This window comes from Electrophorus electricus, chromosome 19 (assembly GCF_041902795.1).
Source record: "Electrophorus electricus isolate QZ-2024a chromosome 19, ASM4190279v1, whole genome shotgun sequence".
Classification (NCBI taxonomy): Eukaryota; Metazoa; Chordata; class Actinopteri; order Gymnotiformes; family Gymnotidae; genus Electrophorus; species Electrophorus electricus.
The window spans coordinates 438708-462582 of record NC_137515.1 but is presented as its reverse complement, the minus strand read 5'-3'; the positions used below and the strand labels follow the sequence as shown (position 1 = coordinate 462582).

Here is a 23875-nt window from a genome sequence, read left to right as displayed (position 1 = left end):
GCCAAGATAGACAGGGTAAGACTATTTAAAACCTAATTAAATAATTTTATAATCAATTCTGAAAGATATGGATTGGCAATAAAGGGATTTTTAAAAAGTGATGTAATGAAATCCATTATTCTGGTACTTGAGGCCTCTGTTTGGTGCTTTCTGAACAGGTTCTAAATTAGTAATAGTGTTTTTTGAGAGCGTGTTGAGAGTATTGTTGTCATGATCAGTCCCTCTCACCTTCCATGTTCTGTGTTTTCCTTGTCTTTTATTCTCCGTTCCATAGTTTTGTTTTCTCCGCCCCTCGTTTGATTTTCAACACCTGTCTCTCGTTTAGTTGATTGTATTTAAGCTCTGCCTTGTTCCCTTAGTTTTTGCTGCTCATTGTGGTTGTTTGTTGACTCCGTGTGTGCATTTACATTTGAATCATTGTGCTTGTTAAGTTTGTACTCCGTGCCTTTGTGTTTCTTAGCCCCGAGTTTTCCTTGTGTCTTTTGTTATAGTCTGCTTCCTGTTTGCCTACGTGTGTTTGTTTGTTAATCATGTATCCCCGTATTCTCCGCATTGGTAGTTTGACTCTGGACCATTATACCGACTCTGATTCTGGATTTTCCCTGAATAAATCTCGCTCTTCTCCGCACATGCGTCCGCCTCCTTACCGCTCACCATTACAATTGTAGCAAGCGGAGGGGAGGGAATGTGGAAATTAAAGACATATAGACAGACATTAAAGAGTCGCCCTTAGTCATGTTACAATCAAGATATATGATCTATCCCCCTTTTCTAACATTTATGTAGTTTTTCTCTTGTACATTATTTTGTAATGTTGCTTCTTTGTGCAGGAAGTTAATACAGATGAACATGGCATCACGCATCCTGAGGTGCCTAGTTCAGGAATGTACAAGCTGGACATTGTATTGAGGAGGGGTCATAATCTAGCAGTTAGGGACAGAACAGGTAAGGCTTGCCTCTGAGCTGTCCCTCCCAAAAAGTCTGGACAATGCTTCATATTGTAATGAGCACATTTTGAAACCTGAAAGATTTGTAATCACCTGTTATTGCTTCATCTTTAGGAACAAGTGACCCATATGTAAAGTTCAAAATATGCAGGAAAGAAGTTTTTCGCAGCAAAACTGTCCACAAGAGCCTTAATCCGGTGTGGGATGAACAAATTTGCCTGATGGTAGACAATCTACATGAGCCTCTCTATATAAAGGTGATGGATAGTGTCACACTGTGCTACTCACCACTGCTCAACCACATGATTAAGAACTCCATAAGCACCAAGCAAATACTATATATATATATATATATATATATATATATATATATATATATATATATATATATATATTATTGTGTGAATTCTAAATATATATGTGTTATGTGCTGTTATCTGGTGGCATGGTAGTCCATGTACTGTACAAAGCTAAAGTCAAGTGAAGTAGATCTTGACTTTAGTGAAATAAAATAATGCTTCTCCTGGAGCTAGATATATGCATACATGTATGAAACACAGAGTGCTGAAAGTACATAAAGTACAACAGGAGCAAGGAGCACTTTAGTATAAATAATCCATACACCAAATACATTTAACTTAGTATAAATACTCCTTATGAGTGAAGAATAAAATTTAAGAGTAACTTTGCACCACTGTGACTGAGTCACATCAATCAAAAGTGTCTTTGTGCTGTAAAGTTCACCAAGTAAAGGTGTGTGTGTGTGTGTGTGTGTGTGTGTGTGTATGTGTGTCGGGGGGGTGTGTGTGTTGTCATCCTGTCTTGCAGTCCTTGAATAAACCCTGCACAACCTCCTGTCAGATGGCAGACAACCTTACATTATTGTTTAGAATCCAAATTAAAGCTCAGCAGCCCTCCAAATGCAGCTCTGAGTACAGTACACAAAAAGACCATCATATGAGTTAGGCCAGAACTAGTCCTCTCTCCAAAAGCATAAGGGCTGTGCATCAAATTTGATAGGCTCTGAATTTAAATCTTGTAGTTAACTGAACAGTTAATGTTAGGCCAAAGCAGGTACAAAATCTGTAGTGGCCCAATTCTGAGGGCAGTGATTTGAGTACCTCATAATGTATGTCACTTCATATTAAATGTATGAAGCTACAGAGTACTTAATCTTAAATGATCTTTGCTGATTTCACTGCAGGTGTTTGACTATGACTTTGGTCGCCCAGATGACTTCATGGGGTCAACGTATTTGTACCTGGACTCAATAGAGCAGTGCAGGTGGTCACATCGGCAGTTTCATGACTGCACACTTAGTCACATTTGGTCTTTCATGGTAAAGAGGAACTCCACCAATTTTTCAAAATTTCTTTATGTTTCAATGATTTAGATGTAAACATTACTTAAGAGTGTTTAAGAGTGTTAAATGTGTGAAATGTTCCTTTATAACTAGAGAAATGTACTGAGTCATAATTGTTCACTATTGTAGCAGAAGAAACCAGATGTCCAAAGCAGTTAATGGCTCTAAAAACTACATTCAGTTAAGCTATGCCACAAAATGATTACGAATATGTTGCTTGATTCCCGATACAATGGTTTGTGATGGTTTTGTTATAAGGTTTTGGTTAGATATCACAATGCCTGCTTCCTGGTACTACAGTTGTAAACAATTCTGACTTGGGAAATGTATCTAGAAAGGTGCATTTCACACCAAAACACTCTTAATTACGTTGATTACATCTAAACCTTTTGAAACATGAAGACATTTTGCAAAATTGTTGGAGTTCTACTTTAAGCTAAACTTTGAATGATGCATTTTAAAAACTTTTTCTGTGCGCATTCCAGAATGAGTTTGTGTTTTTGTGCCAGACCTCTCCATGTCAGAGTGCAGCTCCGGGACTCCCAGTATCCTGATCAGGACCTGGGCACTCTCGAGCTTGCAGTCACCCTGACCCCTACAGATGTAGCAGATGGAGAGATGGTAAGAGTGTCTCATCCTACAATTATGGCTTTGCCTTTTTCTTGTTAATGTATAAGTTTTATGAAAAATTAAATATGAGCAGCAATGAGCAACAAAACAGGCCAATGTTTGTAGTTTTCCAAGTTACGTGATCAATGCTAATCACTATATTAACATTAGACCATCTCTGTAGTGTTGGACTTCATGGTAGCTGTAACAACAATACAGATTAGAGTTTGCAACTTTGTACATATATGTGTTCTTTATACTTTTATTAAATAATCAATATAAATCATTCAGTATTATATTTACTTAAAAGTTTTAAATTATTTGTTTGTAGAGTAAAAAATAGCTCTAGGAAAAAGGCCAAGTCACATTTGTTTTATATGTAATATCTTTTTTGAATTTTGTATTCACAGAATTTGTGTGAATATTGTTACACAAAACCACTTTTTAAGGAACTCTGTAAAACACGGATGATTTAGGATAGATATTCTACCACCATGTTAATCGTCTTCTTTTCAGGAGTCTTGTATCTGATATGCTTTTCTACAAGATATGGAACATACATTTACACTATGCACACAAATGTGTCTCCTATTGAAATTCAATTTCTATTTAGTATAAAAAATGAATGTCTGCTAATACTACCTGACAACCAACTTCCTGTGTGGATCCTATTTTCCTTTTGTGTTATACATAAATAATGATAGCTGCTTCAAAAATTGCAAATGATTTTATCCTGACACATAATATGCATGAATTGATAAAGTGTGAATGGTCTTGATGTATTCTTCCACAAATTAAAAAGCTTAAAACAAATCAACAAAGGAAGCCATATGTAGGTAAGGAGAGTGTAAAGTACATGTGGTCACAGAGATCTGTCATGTATCTTCCCCATTACTTTATAGCACTTATCATTGTTTAAGATACACCTTATGTATTTTGCACTTCTAGGTATCAGCATTCATCCCTGTATTCTACAGTATTCTAGTTCATTGGTATGTTTAATTCTAACCTACTGTACTGTACTTGGATATATTCTATGAGTAAATGACAAAGCACTTTTGTAAGTTGCTCTGGATAAGAGTGTCTACTAAATGTAAATGTACTGGCATGCAGATTTCATAGAAATTCTACTAGCAGTGTATTGTTGGATTTCATTTGAATGTGGCTGTAAGAAAAGCTATGACTGCTAAAGTCCTAACTCTCTTAACTGTAGGAATTCATGCCAGCTGTATTGGCTTAAATTCCTACAAATTCCTTTAAATTGTCTCCAAAGTTTTGAAATTAGATTTAATTTCAGGTATACCCACCTCTTCCTCTGTACTGTAGTTCCCCTTGTGGTACCTCTAGTTGTATAAATCAGAGGTCTTTTACTGTTCTTGCACACACGCTGTCCTGTTCTGAGGGAAACACAGGGCTGGACAGCACATTAGTGTGGTCTTCATAATACCCAGAGCACCTCTGAATTACACATGAGGGAACAGTTTAAACTCCTCTTACCAGTGAACACTGGGAAACCCAGACAGTTTGGACACAGTACTAGACAACACATGGGGAAGATGAGCATGGATCATTCTAACTTAACATGCTTCCTCAGAACTGGAAAAATCAGATATTTTTTATCCTCACAGTGTCTGATGTTCTGGTTGTAGAACAATATTGTTCACTTGGCCCCTTGCGTTTCTGTCACAATGGCGAGTGCTTATTAAAAATGTGTGTTATTTCTAGACCACACTACTGACAACGAGCTTGAAGAGATCTGTTAAGGTAAAATGGGACAGTAGTTCTTCTGTGCAGAAAGGCATGTTTGTCTTGTCCATTGACATTATGTCTGTGTTCATTCTAGTAGGTACATCCGCCGTTTGTTCACTGACATGGTTCTGTATGTAAGTGCCATACAGGCCCTAAGAATACTTCCTTCTGTCCATGGCCTAATCTGACTGTACATGTGAAAGATATAAAATGTTTGGAATGATTTGCCTAACTTCTTGCGTTCTAAATCTAGTCATTTACCAGGGAATGGTAGAGATTTACCAGGGAATGAGGGGTTTTGTGCTTATTGTAGCTAAGGAAACTTGTATTGATTTGATGTTCTGAATGCAGTCCTAATTATTGGACTGGGAATGATGTTATGGGCAAAGTCTAGTCAATGAAGAAATAGAGCTCTCAGCACCACTGCAGGTAATATGATCTTATTATTTATATGGTCATATGCTCTGTGGGAACCCTCAGTTATAAGTTAAAATCTCAAATTGGAGTCCATGTTGCAGGGCCAGTCATCATATCAACATTGGGATCACTTTCAGAAACGTCATTTTTCAGGTCGATGTTACATATCTGTATGGTTTCATGCATGTTCAATCCTTCGTTTTTGTGTGTGTGTGCACCTCTGGGCTTGGGAGTGGATGCATTCATGCGTGTGCATTTTTGTGTTATTGTGTGTGTGTGTGTGTGTGTGTATGTGTGTCTCTGATGGACTACTTGTGTTAAAACAGCAACAGCAGGTGAGCCAGTGGCCGTCTGACCTGCACAAGAAATATCAGCTCTGGAGGAGTATGCTGAGTATCAGTCTCATCGAGGGTCGTGACCTTGTTCCTATGGACCAGAATGGCCTTAGTGACCCCTATGTCAAATTCAGACTTGGCAATGAGAAGTACAGGAGCAAGGTATTAATGGTATTAATTCTGATTCTGCTATATTCAGTGGTAAATTCTTTATTATATTTACTAACTTACATCTAGGATATTTTAGAATATCCTTCACCAGAATAACAACTTGTTCCATGTTTAAAGATATATATATATATATATATATATATATATATATATATATATATATATATATATATATATATATATATATATATATATATATATATATATAAATAAGACATATATAAGTATATATATAAGACATATATAAGATATATATATATATATATATATATATATATATATATATATATATATATATATATATATATATATATATATATATCACACTCTTGCTGACATGAACTAGCCAATTTAAACCAGAAGCAGAAGCTTGAATGCAGCATATGTTTGCTCCTGTCTCATGTGAAAGCAGACCATAGCCAAGAGCCTTAACCCTCAGTGGAGGGAACAGTTTGATCTGCATGTGTTTGATGAGGAGGGGGGAATCCTTGACATCTCTGTCTGGGACAAAGACACGGGCAAGAGGGACGACTTCATTGGCCGGTGAGCTCAGATCTAAGAGCTGGGCGACCTGTGTGGTTATGTGAGGGAAGCCTGCCTCAGTTCACAGATACATGCCAGGTGTGTGTGGGTGTGTGTGGGTGTGTGTGGGTGTGTGTGGGTGTGTGCTCTGTAGGTGTCACCTGGATCTGTGCACCCTGAGTAAGGAAAAGACTCATAAGTTGGAGCTGGACCTGGAAGGTGGGAAAGGACAGCTGGTGCTTCTTGTGACTCTCACAGCCACTGCTGCCGTTTCCATCTCCGATCTGTCTGTCTGCTTGCTCGATGACCCCCACAGTCGCAGACAGATTCTCAACAGATATGTGAGTGGAGGACACCTTTCACAGTGACTCCTGTCTCTTCCAGTGCTCTTAAGATATTATTATCATGAAATATTTAAATAATGTCTGTTTGGTCTTTTGCCAATAAATGCACACATTTGCTTCTAGCATACATTATCACAATATTTCTAATTCTAAATGTTATTTTCCATGACTATGTGGCACAGTCCCTTAAACTGCTGAACACTGTCAATCACTAGTCCTTTCCTGCACCATTTATTTTCAACACTAATCTGGCTCTTTTTTATTTTGTAAAAAAATTGTTTATAACTAAACAAAGCTTTTAATAAAATGAACCTGAAACTAAATGCTACACTTCACTGGATGCATACTTCCTTTGGAGATCCCTACCACGCAGTTCATCTAAATGTCCAGATGGGGGAGCTAGATTATTGACAGATGAGTGTGGTCTGAGCTCATCATGCTTTCCACTGGAAAAGGATTATGGTGGGGGCTGCGGCTGTGCTGAACAAAGAGAACGATATCTCAGCCGATGCTAAGCCTCGCTGGAGCTCTATTCACCGCAAGCCATTGTTCTGCCCGTCTCCCTGGAGAGCCAGTCAGTGTATGCTTTACAGAATGCTCATCACCACTGCATACTGACCCTCTTTGAGAAAAAGTGAGTCCAATGAAGACGTATTGCTAAGAGCCCACAGATAATCTGAAGTGGCAGCACAATGTTCATTGTAGGTACCCACAGCACAGACGTTTGTCCCTGTATGGTTTCTCCCACAAGGTTCACACTTGGTTGGCATCTGTCTCCAGGACCTGCTAGAGTTTCAAAGAGGTTCCTGACCTTGCTCAGGTGTGGCTGGCAGGCTACAATTCCACCATTGCTCTTATTTCTTGCTTTTCTCCTTTCTTTCCTTTTCAGAGACTGCTGAGGTCTTTCTGTAATCTGAATGATATTGGAATTGTTCAAGTAAAGATCTTACGAGCAGAGGGTCTGATGGCTGCTGACATCACAGGTAAAAAGTGGAAGAGGGGCACACATGCATAACCTCACTAAAGTCTTGCTGAGATGTATCGGCCACATTTTACCTTCAGATCCAAGCATAACGGTTGAAAGCTTGTTTCTAAGTGCTGATACAAGAAGGCAAGATGGTTTTAGTATTGCCACCACTGAGAGTTGTGCACACTGCCAGTTCTCATGAGGAGAGTAGCTTTTTTATATTTAACTTGTGTAACTCTCTATATGTGAACAGTGTCTGAGGTCCACTAATAACTAAAACAAAGGTTTTTCATTAACTTAAAAGTTTTAATTACAGTGACAAAATGGTAAGTATTATGACATGCAATTTGAGACTTATACTCCAACATATTTTTTCATTATCAATTACCACAGACAATATTTTCTGTTAGTTTCACTAAATTTGGAAAAGCACACTTATGAGTGAGACCTAAGGGTATTTCACAGAGAAACACATCAAATGTATTTTTTATGGTAATCAATTGTAGGCTACAGATGCAGTAGGTGGAGAATGTTGAAAAATGTTTTAAAAGAGTATTCCTTTAAAATCATGATGCAAAAATCCTTTTGGAATACTTTAGCTTGCAAGACCCTGAGATGAGAGTTTCCTCCACTGGGAGTGCTGCCTCACTCACCCTGGGCTTACTGGAGGTCTCTCATTGGAGGAGCCCACCTCCTGGGTTCTGATTTCACACTCCCCTCTTAGTGCTACTCCAGCAAAGATGGACAAAGGCCTTTTAAAAATGCACATACGTGCACACACACGCACACTTGCACAGTAATGCATGCATACACAAACATGAAAACACAAACAAAAATAAAATAAAATTCAGGTGTATGATAGAGTGTTTTTAATGTTTTTTTCTGTGCACAACTGTAATAGTTAAAAAAAACAACATTTACTTTAGCTATGATCAGAGTCCCCATATTTGTCAAGGCATTCAAGAAATGCAGTGAAGTGTTTTTCTGTTTTAATGAACATACTTCTCTCATTACTGTAATTATTGTACATTTGTGCAGACCTTTGAAACCACAAAATATGTTTGTCTGTGTTACAGGGAAAAGTGATCCATTCTGTGTAGTGGAGCTATGTAATGATCGTCTGCAGACACATACAGTATACAAAAATCTAAACCCTAAGTGGAATAAAGTCTTTACTTTGTAAGTGACTAGGAAAACTGCACAGCTATTTCAAATGACATTAATCAAATATGTGAATTGTCATCTTCAGTGTTAATATAACTATGATGGAATGGTTTAATCTCTTCCAAAAACTACACTCATAAAAAATGCTTGTAAATCTGTTATGGGCTTCATACAGACTTCCCCTGTAAGGGAAATGCTTATGCTGTCAGGTAAGCTTTTGCCTGGAGGTCCTATAAAGAACCTTCTAGGTTTTGCTAGAAGCCCTGTTAGAAATTTCTCTTTATCTTTTTTATTATAGCTTTTTTGGAGTATTGTCTATTTTGGAGTATCGTCTTCCATGATATATGAAGAAGCCTAACAGAAGAATAAACTCTGATCTTTTGTCATGGTTATGTCACTGTCTTATCCCTATGCATCAATACACTTTTTTAAACAATTCTTTTTTTCTGAGAAAGATTCTTTTTATATCTGTATCCAAAAATCCCAACAACCCTGTTATCAGCCTTTTAAGAGCCGTTTTGTAAGAGTGTACTTGTAGTGAGAGCAGTTGATAATTAAGCCTCTGACAACATATTATTGAATTTGCTCTTAACACAGGAATGTGAAAGACATCCACTCAGTGTTGGAGGTCTCTGTATATGATGAGGACAGAGACCGAAGTGCTGATTTTCTGGGCAAAGTGGCCATTCCATTATTAAATGTAAGTCTCAGCAGTGCTCAGCAGTTCTGCATGTTCAAAGCTTAACATTAACACTGCAGCCTGGGACTGATTACCCGTCCAATCACACTTGTAAACAGCCCACAGCTGGGTGGCAGAACCCTCCTGGCAGTTGGGTAATGTCTCAGTGACAGAGGATTGTTGGTAATGAGATGGTACTTGTCAGAGTTTGGGGAGAGATGTGGTGGAGTGACTAGGGAGGGGGAGGAGTTGGGCTGGGTGGGGGTGGTTGTTTGATGTTGCCGCGGTTGGCGGGGCAAGGGTCAGGATGGGGGGGGTCCTCTGGGGTTCTGCCAGACAGCAGGCTGTCACGTCTTCTTCCTGCAGATTCACAGTGGCGAACAGAAGGCCTACGTCTTGAAAAACAAGGAGCTGACAGGGCCAACAAAGGGGGTCATCTTCCTTGAAGCAGACGTTATCTTCAACAGTGTGAGTGCTCCTCTGCACACTCCCTGCCACAACCCTCGCTCTCACACACACGCTCTCTTTCGTTTCCATGGCACTGTCATGCACTAATAAATGCTAATTAATTATGTGGAGAGAGTACAATAATATTCCAGTGCAAATTGTAACTAATTGCATGTGTTCGCTTATGTTGGTCTCTCAGGTGAAAGCCAGCTTGCGCACCTTTGTGCCGCTCGAACAGAAGTATATAGAAGATGAATGCAAAGTGTCGAAGCAGGTAGGGATACTTGAACCCTGCATTGAGCGTTCTCCTAATCCAACAGGCTGTCATGATGGCTCAAATCAAAGCGCGAAGGTTTGGGAGAATTCCTCCAATGGGGGTCAGTGAGGCCCATGCGATCACACAATGGTGTGGACCGTTCGAGACAGCGCTGCGGCGGGGGAGCCCCTCGCCCTCACCCGCTCTGGCCGTTCAATAGAAATGTCAAGCCGGCTGGTGCGAGAAGAGAGGGCCACCCCAGAAGGGCGGCCGGTGGCACCACTGCGGAGTGCGCCCATTGTCCACCATCTCAATGTGCCTGCACAACAAAAGGGCCTGAATTGGAGGGGCTGGGCTGAAGCAGCCTTGCCCCAAAGGCGGCTTTTCAGGCGAACAGGCAAACTTCACGGCTTGCCTGCTGGGCTCAGTGCTGAGAGTCCTCACAATACCATGGCCCACAAATTCCACATGTGTACCGAAATGAGGACGGCAGACTCTGCTGATGATTTTAGTATTGCCACTGCCCGGAATTTGCAGGTTGTCTCTTTAACTTGTTGAAAGCCTAGCTTGAGAGCCTTTCTTTAAATTCATTTATCTGAAATGGAATAAGCAGTTCAGCATACTACTAGAGGCGGGATTTGGGATCGAGTCCCAGCTGTGCCACATGGTGTCAACTGAAGTTCTCTCTGGGTGGGGAGGATAGTGGAGTCTGACTGATCCATGTGGGGACTTTTTCTTTATCCTTCACTGTGAATATTTTTAAATAATCATCCCAGAATGCCTCACTTTTAAAATCTAGAACAGCAGCATAACATTAACATTACAGTTTTATATTCAGATCTTCCTCTTCCTCTCCCCTCCCGTCTTCACAGGTGCTGCAGCGGAACTTTAATAGAGTAAAGCGCTGCATCATGTTTCTCATTACTGTGGGTTCATACATCAACAGCTGTGTTGAGTGGGAGTCGACCCAGAGGAGCATTTGTGCTTTCCTGGTATGTAACATGACTGCACACATGCACACATATGTATGCACAATTACACAAATATACATTCTCACACCCAAGCTACTTCAGCAATAGAGGGGGGTATTGTGTATGGCTGTGGGCAAATTGCATAACATTAAGGCTGTTTGGTGGGGATGGGAATGCTCTTCTGGTTGGGGGTTGATGGGAGTACTCTCAGCTTTGGGCCGAGCAGAATGGGGCTGATCTGTGCTGCTCAGATTGGGTGTGACCCGCCGTTGACCTCTCGATCCGGCCCACAGGCCGAGCTCCACAGCCCACTACAGTTCAATGCCCACAGTTCTCTTTCTGTGGCTTTTGTGCACACACTGAGCTCCAGTAATGTACCTGTCTTCCTAAGCTGTCTGCACTTTCCATTCCTCACAACATCCCTCCTCAGGCTAGCTGTCATATGTACTTGGAATATGGAAATTAAATATTACAGAATACAAGCACACTATAATAATCACCATATTTTTTTTTTTACACACGATTATATTCACAATTTATGTATTAATAGTAAGAACCCTGTTCAAAACCGAAAGTAGCACATTGTTTCAAATGTTTAAAGTGTGATGTGTGCTCTCTGAGACTGTGTACTACTGTGTGCTGTGCAGGCATTTGTGTTGGTGGTGTGGAACTTTGAGTTCTACATGGTTCCACTGTCCCTGCTAGTGCTCCTTGGCTGGGGCCACTACATGCTGGCCTCTGGGAGGGAAACTGAAAGAAACATGGTGAGCAAATCAGCCGTAAAGTGGGACCTTATGTATGCTACTACTGAACAGAAACAACAGCTAATCAGTCTTACAGTGCAAAATGTCTTGGTGCATTCATTTCACATTCATTACAATGCATAGAAAACATCCTCAAATGTCTTCAAATAAGTTGCTATATATTGCAGTTGACATTGTGTAAAATTGCCATAGAAGATTATTATTTACTATTTTTTAAAACTTATTTTTCAATACATAATTTGACCATTTGGAAAGCAATACTTGGAAAGTCAGTCATTTCCAGTTAATAAAGAAGTCATCTTATAACTGGAATGGGTACTTTTCAAAAGTGTACTTGTATAATAATATTTTATTCCATTTACTTCAGATAATTAAAAAAGGGAGAAGAGATACTTGCATTTAAAAGCGTCATTCCATTTACCAAGTTTATTTACTTTTTCTTCCAATTAAATTTGTCAAAGTAATTTCATGCCTTGGTGAATGTGGCCAAGGCAAGTATATATGAAAACTGATTCTGGTTTAATTGTAGAGACATAGAATGAGTCCTAATTCATTTGAATAAGCACCCTTATTGGAGAGGTTGTCCACTTGCCAATTACACTACACCATCAAAATGTTTATTACATTTTTATTCAGAAACCCCCAGCTAAAGAACTTGGATATGTTATGCTTCAGATAAGGCACAAAACAATAAAATAATATTTCTTCACTACAAAATTAAACGTTTTTAGCTGAAATAGAGAGCCTTTGTAGTTCTTACACATTTTTTTTTATTATTCAAGAGCTCTTTGTGTTTCTTAATTATTATAGTACCCTTGTTAAATATAGATACATATTTGCAAATAGAAGTGGTGCTGTATCACAGTAAGAATTTAGGAGTCACTGTTTTGTCATCTTATGTACTAGGTCTACTACAATGTATTTTTCCTAAATATCAACTAATGTCAGTATTAACTACACAGAGTATATTTACTTGATTTTGATGCTGATATTTAAATGAATGAAAACTCATCTATTGTGCATTCAGATTCAGGTTTTTGTAAACATTCTTTAAGACTGCTTGAATAATATCTGATCATTTAAAAAAAATTGTACCCAACAGCAAGCAATCGAGGACATTTTTGAAAATGAAGATGACGAATTTGATAAAGATGATAAGGTATGATAAAGCTTGTGAGAATGTATTATAGGTCACAGTACGTGTTATATATTATGCTGTTATGTGTTTTATCCAATTCAGTCTCTGTCAAACAACATCTTGACTGTGAGAAGGGCAAAGGCCAAGGACATGGCAGACATTAAAATTCTCAGTACGCGCTTCCTCAATGCTCATTTTACTTCTCATGGAATCACCCCAAGAAGACCTGCTAGAAAAAAATTGTAGTTTATCTTTCATGGATATTATACTGTATAATACAGCAATATACTTAATGCTGATCAAAAGGACACCTTGTTCAGCCTACATCGTTATCATTTCATTTTTACTCAGCAGCTGGCTCCAAGGAAGTGCCAAAAGGAACAAAACATCCCATAATATATCTGTCAGTGCTATCTTTTAATTGCACCTGTGGATTATGCTATGCTCAACGTATCTCAGATGTTTAACCCCAGCTGTTGCATCCTAATTCCAGTAACCCTTTGTCTACCACAAGGCAGCCATTAGCTGGTAAGCCTTTGGCCCTTGGGGCTAATGGGACTGTTTTGGCCTGAATGACACAAGCACCTGTTTCTGATTAACTGGGAGTCCACACAGTCACTGAGTTAGTCCTGGCATGTGTTTGTACTTAAACTGCTGGCTGGTTAGGAAAATGGGCCAAGGGTAGATATCACTCTCTTAGCCTCCATAAATTGCCCCTGTTAATATATAGGGGACGATTCACTTGTTGCCGGGGGGAAGAATAACATAACCTCATTCCTTTGCCCTCATTTTCTCCATTGCTGTCATCATAGATAAAGGCAAAAGGTCAAACCAGGCAATATGTCACAGCATTCCCTATGACCACAACCAGCCAGCACAGTGCTTATATGGCTAAGAAAATCAACCTTAAATTTGAGCTGTGCATTTAAAAGAACTACAGTTTTACTTAATTCAGTGGTAGAAGATATAAGCAAGAACTTCCTCGGATGCACATTGTTCAAACTCTGTTCTCTTGACTAATCTTGTATTTTGAGAAACATTGCACTTGATTAAACCTATGAGATAAAATTGACATTACTGCTGCTGCCAGAGATGTGGTGCTATTGTGTAATATATCAGAGCATATGACTCCTTCCCAGAAGAGGCATGAGAGCTCACACAGGGAACCACCCCACTGGTGGGGTGATTAGAAACATCCCAACAGGATGTTTATAATCACATCTCACTTTCTTTGCCGCTCATTGTCTCCGTCATTTTCTTTTTATTTTGGATTTCTGCAGGTTTCTGTTGGACCTATGTCACTTAGAAAGACCAGGTCTAGTCTGTTGTTTTACATTTTTTCTGAAAGCTATTGTTTTTTTTTCATCTTGATTGTCAAATTAAACTAATACAGTTACATTTCTTTCATAAAATGGCACTTGGTCAAAAGAATTGGTAGAGAGATAAGTGGACTATATATTGTTTATTAATTAAGATTTAATTTCATTTTGGAGAACATAATATTCTAAATGATTGTTTAACTGAATGCCACTGTGATAAAAAGGGCTTACTGGACAAGCTGTATGCCATTCAAGATATCTGCATCAGTGTCCAGACAGTCCTAGATGAGGTGGCCTCCTGTGGAGAAAGGATAAAGAAGTAAGTTATCACTTTTGCACAGTTTGGTCTTTGGCTGATTGGATCTGTTATGGTAGGTGTTCTTCATTTAAGGCAGTGCAGGTTGGAGATGTGCTTTGTAGTGTGGATCACTCTTTTCCTCTGTTTCTCTCTGCAGTACGTTTAACTGGACCGTGCCTTTCCTTAGCTGGTTAGCCATAGCAGCACTGTGTGTCGCCTCTTTCTTAATGTACTTGATTCCTCTCAGGTACATTGTGTTAGTCTGGGGTAAGCGTTCTGTCACTACACTGTTTACTGACTGTTTTGGTTAGCTTGGAGTAAAATGCAACATGCCTTTTTTTAAACTATTAACCAGAGTTTGGGCATCCACACAGAGGCTCAGTGCTGTCTGTAACCAAACCAACACATTTCATGCAGGTGTCAATAAATTCACCAAGAAACTTCGTGACCCCTACCTCATTGATAACAACGAACTGCTGGACTTCCTCTCCAGAGTTCCATCGGACATGCAAGTGGTTAGTGACCCTCTGCTCACCGTGCACCTGTGCATAAACAAACTGACAAAAGGATTGAAAGTCCAGCAGTGCCAACATCAGGTCTCCTCTAACTTTGTATGTCATCTGTCCTTTCTAGCTTCAGTACAAAGAGCTGAAGGTGGAACCTGGACAAAGCCCCAGCAAGCGAAGGTCAAACCATGGACTGTGTAAGAGAGAGTAATTGGGGCTAAGTGTGCATGTTTTCCACTGTTGAAAAAAAGCACTGCCAACTAAGATTTTGAACTTTAATGTCATGGATTAGTCATATTTGTTCTTTTGCTTCCAAGTCTTCCAAATTTTATTTATTATTTAAGTGTCAAAAATGTTTTTGCCACTCTTTCATCTGTCTGTTTTCAGCTTTGCCTTCTGGCTCTAGGTACCCAGGTTAGTGTTTAGTCAGTCCACTGTTGTGAAAATTAAAACAAGAGCTAGAACTGAATTGCTGTAATATTTTATTTAGTGCATTTTGCCTACACCTATATAATAGGAGAGTTTATTATTTTGACATACATTCAAGTGTACAGTTCCCATAATATACTTATAATATTGAGAAATTAAATTTTATCTGAAGCACATTTAACGGAATCATGGATTTAAGGGAATCATGTCATTGACTATATGTTTATAATATACAAATATTTATATATACTATTTATGCATCTATATATGAACTTGTGTGTGCATGGGATTTCAGTATACTGCTTCTATACAATGTTCAAACAAGTGTCTTTTGTTTGTGAATGACAACAACTTAATGCCTATGAGAACAAAGTTTAGGACAGAATCATTTTCAATGGAATACTTGTCATGGTCACTGTTAATGTCATTCAGTAACTCTTGGAATAAGAATACGGTACTGAGCTGTCATCTCCCTAAGGTTAAAATATTCAGATTTATTCAAATTGGGGGGAATAATTATGCTGTCAAACTATCACTATTGTTACACAGAAACTTCTGTCACTTGAGTTATGATATAAGCTGATATCTCTTAAGGCTTTTTGTACCTATTTCTTATTAAATGAAAGTTCAAACTCAGTATCAAGCAAGACAAACAGTTCATGACTCAGTGTACTGGACACATTCAAGAATCTAAATGTAAAACAAAAAGGCCTAATTTGAATATTGACTATTAAATCACTGTTTTGAATCCTAGCAATTGGCACATCATTTTTAATTAATTACACATTTTTCCAGTTTTTCTTTACTGCAAACCCTCAGTGCTTCCAGTGAGAGCATTCATGTAAGTTGCATGTGACACTCTGCAGGGATGTCTGCCATATTTGGGTAGTTTTGGGGTAGTAGAGGCACCAGATAATAGATGAAGCACTGTACAGAATGGGCTTTGTGATAACATCCAACACCCCACAATGTTACCAAGGGAAAGAAACAAGGGCTCCCTGTTACAAAAGAAAGGCTTATAATTAGCCTCTTTATTCCTGAGCATTATTAAATAAATGCTTCTCTGGGAATCAGGGCAGACTAATTGAGCTATGAAGGACATCTTTTTAAAGGCGTGAAAGAGCAGGCTGTCTTATGGCCTGAGCTTAACAAGCATATAAAATGATATAAGGTTCCTCTCTTTTGACACTCTTCCAAGTTCTTTACATTTCCATTCATTAATACTTATATCTGCTGAAATTCATGCATCAAGCAAAATTTACTAAGAAAGACCAATTTATGTCGATGTGATTCAATTAAGTAATTAACATAATATCTGAAATATATAAAGTATTAAATGTAAAAACTGTAATCATGACACTTTAAACAGGATATTTCTAAAGAGTAGTAGAGGACTTTTATAGAAGGTGTTGTATTTGCTAAAAAGTCAGGTATTAACCCTGGCTCATTTGTATCTTCAACAGCTATAGCACTCCAAAAGCATAAATGGACAGTGCAGTCCACTGCACTGGACAAAAAGAAAGATCACATGATCTCATCCAGCACAAAGCAGATAAAGGCTGGGGCACTCTGCATTTTAGCGTTTAGAGAAACATATTTCATATAAAATGTTGCTAGACATGAAAAGGTGCAAAAATGCAGTAAAGCAAGCAAAACGTCACTCTCCCCCAGTGTCCTGGCAGAACTGATCCAGACCCTTACCCTTGCTGTTCCCACACAGTACTTTAGGAATGAGCAGAACATGCCAGAACAGAAGGGCTTCCTGTTTCACTGTTTGAGTTTCTACTACACAGCCGTAGCCCAATTCTACAAAGACCATGGGATCAAAAGCCTGAGTATTCACTACATGTGACTCTAAACATCAGATGCCAACTCTGAAGAAGCAGTCTGTTTGCAGTCTGTTTGTTTGGGTTGCTTACCGGCAGCAAGTTCTAATAAGCTACATGTTTTGATGTTGAGATTTCAAAGCACACATAAGAGCCAAACACCCTCCTGGGTTTTATTTGGGTTGAGAACCAGGTGTGAAATCCTTGTAGGCATTACACACAACAAAAAATAGCCTGATACTTTGAACTGATTCTCAACATGGACTCTCAATCCTCAAACACTTTTCTGCTCAAGCGCAAAACTCCCACTCACAGGACAGAGTGAAGTGAAATAATCCAGAGCAGATCAGTTCACCAGAAGATAACAAGGATGGCTTTTGAGGTATGATGAGCTCACGATAGTCTCATTCCTATAAAATATAACACTTTAATGTAGACACACTGGAAAAGTGAATGACTGAGGCTTTAAGAAAAAAAAGTTTCAGTGGCAAACCGAGGGGCCTCTTTATCTCTTATCTTTGCTAAGTGCAGGAGTAGACTTGGCTGCGTGGATACAACACGTTTAAAATTAATAGCTGTCCAATCCGCATGTGAAACACGTAGCAGCAGCTGAAAAGCGATACATGAAAGCTGCCCCCAGGTGCAGAGAAGATGAGCTCCGGCACCACTGTGGGTTCAGCCAGAGTGCTATGCATCTAATTGCTGGAGTGTCCACTTGCAGTCACCAGTTCTCTGTTGCATACTAATACGACAGCAGCTTTGAGATGTGAGTGCTGAGAAGTCACTGCTGCAGATGGCCTGAACATAGCTGGCTCTGTTAACAGTGATTTGGGAAATTTTTCTTTTTTAGAAAATTACTACGTCAACAAATTGACATATGTTAAATGAATCTTTTTTGATTGTTTGTCTGTTTTTGGTTTTGGTTGTTGTGTTCTTTTTACTTTTCATTTGTATAAGCTTAGAAAATGACTACAATACTCATTGTGTTAGGGTGCTTGGACTTGTGAGGAGAGAAATTAACTATTGTGGAAATGCAAGTCCACCACACCTTGATTAAAAACTACATGTTCTTATTATTAAGCAATAGGTTTACAGCATGTCTGGGTTTGCTAACATCTGTTTGGACAGTGCTCAGTTACATTGTTCGTTCAGTGACAGTTTTCACATGTAACAGGAATATTAGGGGAAATTCACAGTTCGAGACCACAAGGTCGACAACAGCCTACTTCGTGCTGTTTGTTTAAGGGAAGTGAAAAATAACACTGACTTATTTTAAATAAAGTCCATTTGTATATTTGCTGATGTAGTGTGAAGAAAAGAAGAATATCAATATCAAAACAATATTTCACATCATCAAGCAGCTCCATCATTGACTATCAATCACCATACCCACACTGATCAGCCACACCCACACCAATCAGCCATTCCCATAACGGTAAGCCACACCCACACCAATCAGCCACACCCATACTGATCAGCTATGCCCATACCAATCAGCCACTCCCACACAGATCAGTCACGCCCACACCGATCAAGCTTGGTAAAAATCTTGATTTCTCTTTGATCTTGCCAGTTTTCTCTTCTTGTTTTGTTTTTTGACTCAGGATTTTGGCATTTTGGAACCTTTATTCTCTCTTCCTTCGGTTTGTAACCTTAGCCTGTTCTTTTGGTTTTTGTCTTGGGAATGTGATTTTGGTCCTGTTCACTCCCCAGTACTTCTTTACACCTGGCAAGTGTAAGTGGCAAGTGGCACCTTTCTGCCAGCATTTCATACACAATATCCGCTTTACTCATACTGAAAGTTGCCTTCCGAAACTGGAAAAGAGAAGTTCAGGTTCTGTTAAAGAGAGAGTTTAAATTGGCTAATAGTCATACTTTAATTTTACAATGTGGAAAGGCTGCCAAGGTAAGCATTCAATTTTGCTTATAATACAAAAATTACAGATGTTTTGTAACTGATCGAGCTCAAAAGTCATGTTGTTTCATGTTTTTCTTTTCTGGGAACTAAGGGTTATCATCATCAAAATATGTGCTAATTTTGGCAAAGACATATGGGTAACATTACTGAAATGCATGATGTAGATGTACATAAGCCCTTCATGACAATTGATGTGAACATACAAAAGCATTTATAAATACTTATTCCAACATGCATAAGCTGTCATAAAAGATGCTTTTGTCAACTTTGGTGTCAAGTTCTCATAATAATGTTGTCACAGATTTTTGGTGACATATGATGTCAAGACAGTTTGTGTGAGCATTTTGACAACTGACTTTGCATCTGTGTTTGTTGGTATGTCAGGGTGACATAAAGATGATATGAGACATCTTGTCAAGTGAAGCTGTTGGTAAAATGTAACAAAAGTGAGGGCTTAAAAAGATGTTTTGTATCTACTGTACTGTCATAATAATGACATGGAAAACTGCTGTGTAAGATATTTTAGTGATGTTTTTGACCGATTTGACATGTTTTTGGAATAAGCATTTATAAATGTTTGTCAAGTGTCATGAAGGATTTATTCTAAAATTGGCCCTTTAGTAATGGTAATGAAATAAGTATTTATGAATCATGTATTTAACAATATATCTGAATTAATTTCCAGGCTGACATGTTTATCTCTGTGAGGTATCTGTGTGTATTTAACAGGCAATGTAGAGTTGCAAATCTTATTTTAGATTTCTCCCCCCTATCCACAGGTCATGGTCATTACATCTCCAGAAAAATGATGTTCACCTTAATTTTGATTTTCTGTGTTTATTCTTCACATGGTCTTAGTTGCTCTTGGAAGAGTATACCCTGTGATATTACATTATCTAACACCTCTGTTTATTTAGACTGTTCAAGAAGAAAACTAAACATAGTTCCACAAATCTGTCTGTGGAACACCACTCATCTCAACCTGAGTAATAATAAAATAAGGATAGTGACAAAGAACTCCTTCTGCAATCTCCCCAATGTAACATTCATCAACCTCAAGGGCAATGTAATACAGAATGTTATTGATAAAGACAAACTCTTTTTTTCTGGTTTAGACAGACTTCAAGTATTGCTACTTGACAGTAATCGCATCACAACTGTTCCAACAGATGTTCCACCTGGATTACAATGTCTAAGCCTAAATGGAAATAACATTAAGAAGGTTGGAATTTCAGACTTTGCAAAAATGAAAAATATCACAGAATTTAATTTGAGTAATAACTGCTATCATGAAAGACGTTGTCAAGGGTCCTTAAATATTCAGAATGGAACATTTTCTGATTTAAATAATCTGACAAACCTTAGTTTGTTAGAAAACAGACTGCAAAAGATACCACCATATTTACCCAAATCTCTCCTAAAACTTTATTTACACCTGAACATGATTGAGCATGTTGAAGAATCCAAGCTGAAACACTTAACAAAGCTAAGAATTCTTGATTTATCTGGAAACTGTCCTATTTGTTACAATGCTCCTTTTCCATGTAGTCCCTGTAAAACAAAAAATAATGCAATGCAGATTGATGCACAAGCTTTTTGTCATCTCTCCCAACTGGAAGAGCTACGATTATCAGGAAATTCATTACAATCACTGAATCCATCATGGTTTAAGAATCTTGCAAGTTTAAAATACTTATATCTTTCCTTCAACTTTCTGATTAGTGAAATCGAAAGTGGTGGGTTCTTTTCTGTTTTACCCCATGTGGAAGTCATTGATCTATCATACAATAACCCACTACAAACATTTTCTAGAAGACTAAAACTCTCAGAAGGTTTTTCACAACTTACGTCACTGAAAACCTTGCATCTTGAGGGCTACGTGTTCTACACTCTTTGTGAAAGAGACCTGAAACCTCTCTTTAGTTTAAAAAACCTATCAGTTCTAAATCTGGGGGTAAACTTTGTCCAGCAGATCAATCTTTCTCTTTTTGAAAATTTTCAAAATTTATCTGTCATTTCTTTGATTGAGAATAGGCTTACATTCACAGGGATGAAAGCCAGCAAACAGGATGGAATATGTATTAGCGATGAAGACTCTGAGGAAGAACATCACAGGCCTAATCCCTATATTCACAGAGACACAGACTTCCGGTATTATCCTCCCTTCATAAAACCCGAGTGTCTGGCAACAGGGACAGTGTTGGACCTCAGCAGGAACAACATATACCACATCAGTTCAGAGGGATTTCAAGCTGTGGGAAATATTACATGTCTTAATCTTTCCAATAATGTCATTAGTTCATTTTTCAATGGCACTGAGTTTATTCAGTTCTCAAAACTAAAATACTTGGACTTGTCATATAATCGAGTCTACCTATGCTTAAAATCTGCATTTAGTGAATTAAAGGAGTTGGAAGTTTTGGATTTAAGTCACAACAAACATTACTTTGAGATAGCTGGGGTAAGTCACACTCTAGAATTCTTGAATAACCTTGAGCACCTAAAAGTGCTCAATCTCAGTTGGAATGAAATAAATACACTAAGTAACAAGACCCTGAATAGCAGCTCTCTTAACGAGTTACAATTTCAAGGGAATCGACTCGACATTATGTGGAAGAAGGACAAAGGTTTCAAAAGGATTTTCACATTTCTTACAAACCTAACACATCTTGATATATCACTCAACAAACTCAAACAAATCCCAAATGACATATTGAGCTATTTTCCCCCAAACCTAATATACCTCAACATGAACAGAAATCAACTTGCTTGTTTTTATTTTGAAAATCTTCAATCTTTACCTAATTTGGAAATACTGGATTTAAGCAAGAACAAGTTGCACTTTACAAACGAAAGACTATCAGTTCAAACAAGTTCTCTGAAAATCTTAGACTTGAGCCATAACATGATCTCTACACTAGGAGTCAACTTCCTCAGGAATGCCACAAGCCTCTGGACTCTGGATCTCAGTTTTAATAGACTGGAAATGATCAGCGAGACTATGTTGCGGTTATATAATGGAAATTATATAAAAACACTGTACCTGGAGAATAATCCTTTCAGTTGTACATGTGACCTACTGGACTTTGTTCTATGGTTGGAGAGCAGTGAGGTAGTGATTCCACATCTTGCAACAGGGGTCTTATGCAACTTACCAGTCTCCAATAAAGGGCAGCCCATGATCAACCATGATCTTAAAGATGCCTGCAACGATGACAGAACTGCACAAATACTCTATATTTTCTCAACTACACTCATTCTTGTCACAATGTTTGCTGCCATCACATTACACCAATTCTACTGGGATGTGTCCTATGTCATTATGCTCTGTAAAGCCAAACTGAGGAGCCACAACCTGAAGATAACAGAGTGCATTTACGATGCATTTGTTATGTATGACACCAAAGACCCATGGGCTTCTGACTGGGTCCTGAATCACCTGCGAGTTGAACTGGAGGACAGGGGCGAGAGAGTCCGGCCCCTGTGTCTGGAAGAACGAGACTGGACCCCTGGGTCATCCATCCTGGAGAACCTTAACCAAAGTGTTCGATGGAGCAGGAAGACGGTGTTTGTGCTAACAGAAGGCTTTGTAGTCAGTGCAATTTTTAAGGTAGCAGCTTACCTTGCTCAGCAGAGGCTTCTGGAGGAAGGTATGGATGTGATGGTGTTAATCTTGTTGCAACCTGTGCTCAAGCATTCTCGAATCTTGCAGCTGCGCCGGTGCTTGTGTGGAAATAGTGTTCTCGAATGGCCCAGGAACCCTTCAGCTGAGATTTGGTTCTGGCAGAGTCTGAGGAATGCCATCAGACATGATAATCAGGGCATGCAAAGCAAGATGTTCAACAACTATTTTAATAGCTAATAAATTGCTTTGTAGTGATGATGACAATCATTTAATATGATTACACATAAAACAGACATTGCTGCAAAATTGTAAAATTAAATGTTATGGTCCATTTTGCAACAGCAATTGCATTTTGTACCATTTTTTTTTTCTTAAAGTGTTTTGTGTTATAATTGTTTTACTGCTTATTTTCAGTTCCTGTATTAGTTACATTTGCAAACTGCCATACAATGGCTTCTGTACACATAAATGTTTGCTTCCTTCTGAAACTACAATCCGCATGACTTCTTTGAAAAATGTTGAAGAATCTGTTCTTGTTATTTCCATAAAGCTACTGACATCCTTTTAAGGACAATTATAGTCTTGGTGAAACTCATCTTGTGCAAACTCCTAGTGTTCCATATAGTGCCACTTACTCAAGCTCTGTCCTTCTCCTTTTTCATCTTTTATTCATAATGTAGAGGAGTAATTAAATATTCATGAGCATGGCAATGAAACGAATGCAGAATGAAACACTAGGAAATTAAACAGTGATTACAGGGGTAAAGCTTTGGAAGGTCAGTACTGTAGGTGTTACCAAACAACCTTCTGTTTTGTCAGAGTTCACCCCAGAACACCTGACAGTTTTGTTCCAGCAAGTAGTGTTGTCCACTGTGTATAAGATTCTAAGATGCTATATGTAAAATAATATCAGCAGCCATAGCTGATGTTATGAGCACTAATTGTACTCTGTAACTCTCTCATGTGCATGTAAGAGTGTGGATATGTATCAGCCTTACCCATTTATTGTCATGTTCAGTGCTTCTTAAGTTAATGTAAATTCATTATATGTATTATTGATATATATTTTGTTGTCCATCAGTATTATTATTAAATTTCTGAACCTCAATTA

General features: G+C 38.4%; 2 protein-coding genes and 1 long non-coding RNA gene across 9 annotated transcripts in view; 2 read left to right on the top strand and 1 right to left on the bottom strand.

Moving 5' to 3' along the window:
• The window catches only part of mctp1b (multiple C2 domains, transmembrane 1b), a 21835-nt gene extending 5693 nt beyond the window's left edge, over positions 1-16142 (top strand). For 4 of the 7 annotated variants that reach the window (XM_081701773.1, XM_081701771.1, XM_081701770.1 and 1 more), the window contains 19 exons: positions 831-945; positions 1062-1204; positions 2152-2231; positions 2820-2931; positions 5412-5582; positions 6001-6134; positions 6268-6454; positions 7347-7440; positions 8501-8603; positions 9186-9288; positions 9634-9735; positions 9914-9988; positions 10843-10962; positions 11589-11705; positions 12808-12864; positions 14387-14481; positions 14618-14727; positions 14878-14975; positions 15094-16142. In XM_081701773.1, coding sequence (XP_081557899.1) covers positions 831-945; positions 1062-1204; positions 2152-2231; positions 2820-2931; positions 5412-5582; positions 6001-6134; positions 6268-6454; positions 7347-7440; positions 8501-8603; positions 9186-9288; positions 9634-9735; positions 9914-9988; positions 10843-10962; positions 11589-11705; positions 12808-12864; positions 14387-14481; positions 14618-14727; positions 14878-14975; positions 15094-15177 — 2100 coding nt within the window. In that variant the 3' untranslated portion in view covers positions 15178-16142. Of the gene's footprint in view, positions 1-830; positions 946-1061; positions 1205-2151; positions 2232-2819; positions 2932-5411; positions 5583-6000; positions 6135-6267; positions 6455-7346; positions 7441-8500; positions 8604-9185; positions 9289-9633; positions 9736-9913; positions 9989-10842; positions 10963-11588; positions 11706-12807; positions 12865-14123; positions 14232-14386; positions 14482-14617; positions 14728-14877; positions 14976-15093 lie in introns of those variants that run through there. The other 3 variants (XM_035535304.2, XR_014118550.1, XM_081701772.1) reach the window with 3 other exon arrangements.
• LOC113583211 (uncharacterized) lies at positions 14328-22265 on the bottom strand. The gene is made up of 3 exons (XR_003411241.3): positions 22183-22265; positions 14916-15017; positions 14328-14460 (listed from the first exon to the last, which is right to left on the bottom strand). It is a non-coding gene; the product is annotated as an uncharacterized LOC113583211 (long non-coding RNA).
• On the top strand, positions 19046-23875 carry tlr8b (toll-like receptor 8b). Its single transcript, XM_027019403.3, has 2 exons — positions 19046-19127; positions 19919-23875. The coding sequence occupies exons 1-2, from the start codon at positions 19109-19111 to the stop codon at positions 22999-23001; spliced, it is 3102 nt and encodes a 1033-aa protein (XP_026875204.2). The 5' UTR covers positions 19046-19108; the 3' UTR covers positions 23002-23875.